General features: G+C 49.6%; 2 protein-coding genes across 19 annotated transcripts in view; one reads left to right on the top strand and one right to left on the bottom strand.

Annotated features, from left to right (window-relative positions):
* The window catches only part of LOC113816272 (probable phosphorylase b kinase regulatory subunit alpha), a 106102-nt gene that overhangs the window by 40415 nt on the left and 58187 nt on the right, over positions 1-7500 (bottom strand). The window lies entirely within an intron of this gene.
* Positions 1-7500, top strand: part of LOC113807258 (uncharacterized) — a 9217-nt gene that overhangs the window by 1357 nt on the left and 360 nt on the right. Inside the window, exons 1-2 of one of the 2 annotated variants that reach the window (XM_070117096.1) lie at positions 3520-3633; positions 6744-7500. The exon at positions 6744-7500 is cut by the window's right edge and continues 360 nt beyond it. In XM_070117096.1, coding sequence (XP_069973197.1) covers positions 3601-3633; positions 6744-7295 — 585 coding nt within the window. In that variant the 5' untranslated portion in view covers positions 3520-3600 and the 3' untranslated portion in view covers positions 7296-7500. Of the gene's footprint in view, positions 1-3519; positions 3634-6743 lie in introns of those variants that run through there. The other variant, XM_070117097.1, reaches the window with a different exon arrangement.

The raw sequence follows: 7500 nt of genomic DNA, 5'->3' as shown, positions 1-7500 counted from the left end.
AGCCGATAAGAAAGAAGGGACAAAAAGGAGGAAGGACTAACCCCCCCCCCAAAAAAAAAAAACAGAAGCAACTGTACCCTGGAATATTATTTGGCATTCGATCCCCAAGCGCCATCCGACAGCCAGCTGAGCACAATAAAAACAATCAGACCCGAAGATATAAAGAGAACGAAGTCGAAGAACGGGGGCTGTGCTTGCTGGGGAGAAACGCACACTGAACAGGTTATAGATGTCTTGTGTGTCTGGGGGAGAGGGGGTGCGGGGGTGGGTGGGGGGAGTGCTTGTGTCGCGGGGAGTGTGGTGGGGGTTGTCTGTGTTTTTGTGGGAGGGGTGGGGATGTGGGGGGAGTGTTGTGTCACTTGGAGTGTGATAGGGGTTGCCTCGGTGTTTGTGGGAGGGGGGGGTGATTGTGTGTTTGTGGGAGGGGGGTGCTTGTGTGTTTGTGGGATGGGGGGGTGCTTGTGTGTCTGGGGGAGGGGAGGTGCTTGTGTCACGTGGGGTGTGGTGGTGGTTGCTGCCTCGGTGTTTGTGGGTGGGAGGAGTTGCTTGTGTGTCTGGGGGAGGGGGGTGCTTGTGTGTTTGTGGGAGAGGGGGTGCTTGTGTGTTTGTGGGAGAGGGGGGTGCTTGTCTGTGTCTGGGGGGAGAGGGGGAGTGCGTGTGTCACGTGGAGTGTGGTGGGGGTTGTCTTGTATTTTTTGTGGGAGGGGTGGGGGAGTGGGGGGAGTGTTGTGTCACGTGGGGTGTGGTGGAGGTTGCCTCGGTGTTTGTGGGAGGGAGGGGTTGCTTGTGTGTCTGAGGGGAGGGGGGGTGCTTGTGTGTTTGTGGGAGAGGGGGTGTTTGTGTGTTTGTGGGAGGGAGGGGGGTGCCTGTGTGTCTGGGGGAGGGGGGTTGCCTGTGTTTTTGTAGGAGGGAGGGGGTTGCCTCGGTGTTTGTGGGGGAGGGGTGGGTGCTTGTGTGTATCAAGGGGGACGGTGGGGGTGGGGGTGGGGAGTGCTTGTGTCACGTGGAGTGTGGTGGAGGTTGCCTGTGTTTTTGTGGGAGGGGGGGTGCTTGTGTGTCTGGGGGAGGGGGGCTGCCTGTGTGTTTGTGGGAGGGGGTGCATGTGTGTATCAAGGGGGTGCGGGGGTGGGGGGAGTGTTGTGTCACGTGGGGTGTGATAGGGGTTGCCTCGGTGTTTGTGGGAGTGGAGGGGTTGCTTGTGTGTCTGGAGGGGGGGTGCTTGTGTGTTTGTGGGAGAGGGGTGCTTGTGTGTTTGTGGGAGGGAGGGGGTGCCTGTGTGTCTGGGGGAGGGGGTGCATGTGTGTTTGTGGGAGGGGGGTGCCTGTGTGTTTGTGGGAGGGGGGGGGTGCTTGTGTGTCACAGGGGGAGGGGGTGCCTGTGTGTTTGTGGGAGGGGGGGTGCTTGTGTGTATCACAGGGGGTGGGGGAGTGGGGGAGTGCTTGTATTGGTCACAGGTGGGGTGTGATGGGGTTGCTTGTGTGTCTGGAGGAGGGGGTGCACGTGTGTATCAAGGGCGCGGGGTGGGGGAGTGCTTGTGTCACAGGAGGGGGTGCTTGTGCGTCTGGGGGAAGGAGAGGGGTGCTTGTGTTGGTCAGCAGGAAGGGGAGGGGGGGGGGGGTAGTGCTTGTGTTGGTCACGGGACGGGGGGGGGGCGGGGATAGTGCTTGTGTGCTAGCGTGTGTGTGGGGAGAGCGTGAGCGTGTTGTGTGTGAGCGTGAACACCAACGATTATCTGCATGCACGCACTTATATCATATGTACATATTCATCGCGGTGCGTGCATGGCCAAATCCCTCAGCAATTTTCTCCACAAACATATGTCAGGGGAAAGAGAAAACAGAGGAGAGAAACGGGTAAGGGGGAAAAAGAAGAGAAAAAGAGAAAGAGAGAGAGAGAGAGAGAGAGAGAGAGAGAGAGAGGAGAGAGAAGAGAGAAGAGAGAGAGAAGAGAGAAGAGAGAGAGAGAGAAGAGAGAGAGAGAGAAGAGAGAGAGAGAGAGAGAGAGAGAGAGAGAAAGAGAGAGAGAGAGAGAGAGAGAGAAGGTGAGGGAGAGAGAGAGAGAGAGAGAGAGAGAGAGAGAGAGAGAGAGAAATAGAGAGAGAGAGAGAAATAGAGAGAGAGAGAGAAATAGAGATAAAGAAATAGAGAGAGAGAAAGAAATGGAGAGAGAAAGAGAAATAGAGAGAGAGAGAGAAAGAGAAATAAACAGAAAGAGCGAAATAGACAGAAACAGAAAGATACACTTTGCTCCTCAGCACCCCACACCACTCCACCACATTCCAAAAAAGTGTCCACACGCTAACCACACGTGGGACTACAGAGGGGCGTAGAGGCAGTGCCTTGACAACCCTAATGAACAACAACCTGCCCAGTGAGTGGCCCAAGGTGAACGGACGGGGAACAGACGGGGAAAGTTAGGCTGAACAAACGCGGCTGTTCACGCACGGATGTGAAGCGTATACATATGGGGCGAGGGAAGTAAATAGGAGAAACGGAATCGCACACAAGAAGAAAACAACAACACAATGAGAGCATTGTACAGACTGTATGGATAGTTATTTAGAGTAGCTTTTTCCGATATAAATGGATATGATAATGACGAGGATAAAGAGAGACAGAAAGAGAGGGAGGCGGAGAGGAAAAGGGAGGGAGGGAGGGCGAGATGACAGGGACGGACAGACAGACAGACAGATAGATAAACATGCAGCTAGAAAAATAACCAGGAACACAAACAAACAAGATAACAGACAGACAGATAAGATAAATAGACAGATAATCAGGCAGACACACAGACAAAGAGCGCGCCAAAAACAGACAGACGGAGGCAGATGGCGAGGGGCAGCCCAGCGCGCGTCCCGCCAAAAGGGCGCCGCGCCAGTCAGTCACCCGCGGGCCTTCGCAGCCTCAGGTCGTGTCCGGGGGAGCTCTCGCCTTCGGCCGCCAGCGCGCGAAACCCACGTGACCTCTCGCTCCCGCCGCCGTATGTCTTTCGCGAGCTTTTCTTCCCTCCCCGACCCCCGCTCGCACCCAGTTCGCGATCTTTTCTTTCTCTCTGTTGTTCCTTATTTTACCCAGTCCCTTCGTTTCGTTTCCTTATTTACCCAATTCTTGCTCTTCCTCTTTTCTCTTTCCCTAACTCCACATTTACCTAATCCTAGTTTTTTCTTTGTTTCCCGAAGTCTTCATCCAATCTCCGTTCTTCTTCTTTCCCTAATTCCCCCTTCATCCAATTCCCCATCTTCCTTCTTTCCTTCACTTCCCTTTGCCTAATTCCCACTCTCTTCCTTCTTTCCCCAAATCCCCCTTTTAAACGATCCCTGCTTTATTTTTACTTTTTCCCTTCCCTCTTTCTTGTCCAATTGTCCCTTCCCCCCCCTTTCTCTTTTGCTAACTCTCCCCTTTACCTTATCCCTTCTTTTTCTTCTTTCCCTCTTTATCCTATTCTCGCTCTTCCTTCCTTCCCTTACTCCCTCTTTAACCCTATCCCTTCTCCCCTTTTTTTATCCCATTCCCGCTCTTCCCCCTTTACCCTACTCCCTCCTCCCCTCTTTTATCACATTCCCTCTCTTCCTCCTTTTATCCCTCCCTTCCCACCTCCCGGATGAAGCGGGTGAGAGGATTCTTCCACGCATCGGTGAGCCCTCCTAGACACAAACACATACTTTTTCATTATTCAGTTTTTCTCAATATTCTTCGTTTCATCCCGTGAACACTTATAAACGAACGAATCACTTTTCATTGTTAATTTTTTGTCCATTGTTCTTACTTTCATCGCGTGAACACAAACACCCTCATAATAAAAAAATCTTATCACTTTTCAGCATTATTTCTTCTCAATATTCTTCGTTTCATCCCGTGAACACTTACAAACGAACTAATCACTTTTCATTGTTAATTTTTTGTCCATTGTTCTTACTTTCATCGCGTGAACACAAACACCCTCATAATAAAAAATCTTATCACTTTTCAGCATTATTTCTTCTCAATATTCTTTGTTTCACGTCGTGAAAATGAACATACATACAAAAAGAAAATCTAATCACTTTTCAGTATTATTTTTTTTTTCTTAATATTCTGTTTCATTTCGTGAACTTATAAATACATACAAAGAATATCTAATCACTTTTCATTATTCATTTTTTTCTCTCAACATTCTTTGCTTCATCTCGTGAACATAAACACATACAAAAAATGAATCACTATATATGATTATTTTTTTTCTCTCAATATTCTTTCTTTTATCTCGTGAACACAAACACAAAAATAAAAACACATCAAATAATTTTGCGTTATTCATTTTTTCTCTCATTATTCTTTCTTTCATCTCGTGAACACAACGACACACACAGACACACACAATATGAATAATTTCTCATTATCAGTTTTTTTCTCTCATTATTTCTATCTACTGACCTTCCAGAAAATGTAAACAAACACTCATCCTCTCGTCAATACAAACAAACAAACAAAAACACATCCAATCTCTTTATCATTCATTTTTTTCTCATAATTTTTTTTTTCAGGAGATTGAACAATTTTACAGAACATGTGTGTAATAGAATCGTTTTGATCTTTTATCTTAGAATTATCAAATCAAATCAAATAAAATAAAATCAATTAGTATCTTTTATCGGAATTATTTTTTATCTTAGATAAATGGACTAATTCATTTTCATTCAAGGCTTTTTTACGATTGTCAAAATGTAGTTAGGGTAACTGTGTGTGTGTGTGTGTGTGTGTGTGTGTGTGTGTGTGTGTGTGTGTGTGTGTGTGTGTGTGTGTGTGTGTGTGTGTGTGCGTGCGTGCGTGTGCGTGTGTGTGTGTGTGTGTGTGTGTGTGTGTGTGTGTGTGTGTGTGTGTGTGTGTGTGTGTGTGTGTGTGCGTGTGTGTGTGCGTGTGTGTGTGTGCGTGTGCGTGTAGATAAATGCATGTGCGTTTTATACGTCAATGTGTACCAATATTCCTAGCATACACTCCTATCTATACATATAATAACCTCACAGATAAAATATCAAGCACTTTCTCTACAGCAATTTAAACAGAAATCAATCACTCACGATTTAAAAAGTATACATCTAAAAAAAATTAAAAAAAATAAACAAAACAAATAAACAAATACCTCACCGAACACAAAAAGCTCTCCAGCTTGTAACCATTCCTCGGCTTCGAACTTTAAGTCCCGCAAAACTTATGTATGTACCATTAATACCATTCCCAATTGTTCACGCTCAGATGAGGTACCATTAATACCATTCCCAATTGTTCACGCTCAGATGAGGTACCATTACTACCATTCCCAATTGTTCACGCTCAGATGAGGTACCATTAATACCATACCCAATTGTTCACGCTCAGATGAGGCTTTCCCTACCCCCCCCCCTCGCCCCCCTCCCCCCTGCCCCTGATCGCGTGAAGGGAACCATATATAAAGATAATCAGCCGAATCACAATAGAGGGAGCCGAAGGGACATGATGGAGAAAGCGACAACCTGTCCGTCTTCAAATGAATAATGGATCTGTTCATTACGAACCCTATTGACTCCCCTCTCTGTGTGTGTGTTTGTTTGTTTGTTTGCTTATGTGTGTGTGTGTGTGTGTGTGTGTGTGTGTGTGTGTGTGTGTGTGTGTGTGTGTGTGTGTGTGTGTGTGTGTGTGTGTGTGTGTGTGTGTGTGCGTGTGTTCGCGTGCATGTTTCCTCCTCCTCCTTCTCACCCACCTCCAGGCTCTTCCACTCCCTCACCCCCCTCTTCCTCTGAAAACCTCCCCACCCCCTCCCTCCTTCCTTTGAAAACCTCCCCATCCCCCCTCCCTCCTTCCCCCCCCCGCCCTCCACCGCACTCAGGGTACAAAATGACCCAGCGACACTCCTCTCATTACACACTTTCGAGGTCTTTGCGGCATACATTCCCTCACGCCACCGTAAGACCCTCCCCCCACCTCCCCCTCGCTCAGACCTACTCCCGCCTTCACGGTCCCTTACTCCCTCCTTCACCCTTCCTTACTCCCTCCTTCACCCTTCCTTTCTCCCTCCCTCACCCTTCCTTACTCCCTCCCTCACCCTCCTTCACCCTCCCTTACTCCCTCCCTCACCCTCCCTTGTCACCCCAAGTCTCACCCTCTTCACTATCGTCTACCTTGACATTCACACTAAAGACGAATTCGATTCCCATTTCGGTTATCAATCGAAGATATTAAAAAAAAGAGGTAAAAAAATCAGCACAGTAATTAAACATCTAGCGAGAAACGAAAGCTTGATATTCCCTTAATCATTAGTATAATTCCTGTTATTACCATCACCATTGTTATTATTGTTATCATGTACAACCTTCCAACTACCAGTATGACGAAGGTTATTGTGAATATTCCCATTCCCATCAATGTTATTGTTATAGTTACTGTTGCTGTCATTATTCATCAACATCATCATTATCATCATCATTTCCCGGACCGGAGCAAACGCCACAAAAGAATCCCGGCCGGACGAGTGGCAATTAGTCACGGAAAGGTCATTAGCACACCGGAAGACGTCCTCTGGGCCTGGTTCCCTTCATTCCACCCTCCCCTTTTTTCCGCGCCCTTCGCACCGCTCCCAAGACATATATGTTTATAACAAATCTGTTATTCATCAGAAGCGAATCACCTGTTGCCGTGACAACAGGTAAGCAGCCTCTGTTCCCACGGCCACGGGCACCTGCTTCCCCTGGCGTCGCATTCCCTAACGCAGGCCTTCCTCCCTTCCCCCAGGGCGGCGCAGACTCTCCCCTGGGCGCCGTGGGCGTGGTGGGCGACAGCAGCATCAGCGCCCTCAGCGTGGCGGCGGGCGTAGACGCGGGCGAGGGCGCGAGGGGGGCGCCGCAGCAGGGGGGTAAGCGGACTATGGACTTTCTGAACCGCGGCAAAATGGCGACCAAAGGCAAGCTCTCCAAGATGATCTACGTGAAGCCCTACGAGCACTCCGAGGAGGACTCGGACAAGGAGGGCAAGGAGGACAGAGTGGAGGACGAGGAGGACGCCCAGAGCGAGAAGGAGAACCTCTCGGACTTCCTCCTCCAGCAGCAGCAGCAGCAGCGGAGGACGCCCGCGGACCTACCCCGGGCGCGCTCCCTCGAGCAGTTCCCGTCGTCCGGCCTGAGGGGGTCCTCGGGGGCCACGGACGCCTCGGGGGGAGCGAGGAGGGGGTCCTACGAGAAGCCCCGAGGGAGGTCCCTGGGTACCCCGACGACCACGCTCACGCCCACGCCCATCGCCTCGGGGACGATCCACGCGTCGCCCATGAGACGGAGACTCAACTGGTGATGGGCGGAGCAGGGCGTCGATGGGACAGGAAACCCAGGCAGTGACACTGAGGGGCGGGAGGACACTGATGCCCAGCGCGAAGGATCACACCAATGCAGTGACAGAAAAAAATACCACGTGATGCCATTGCAGTGACGACAAACAGTGAGAAAAGACAGTGCCGAGCGCGAGAGATGATACCAATACAGTGACAGAAAAGCAATGC

This window comes from Penaeus vannamei, chromosome 39 (genome assembly GCF_042767895.1).
Source record: "Penaeus vannamei isolate JL-2024 chromosome 39, ASM4276789v1, whole genome shotgun sequence".
NCBI lineage: Eukaryota > Metazoa > Arthropoda > Malacostraca > Decapoda > Penaeidae > Penaeus > Penaeus vannamei.
This window is presented reverse-complemented; position numbering and strand designations above follow the sequence as displayed.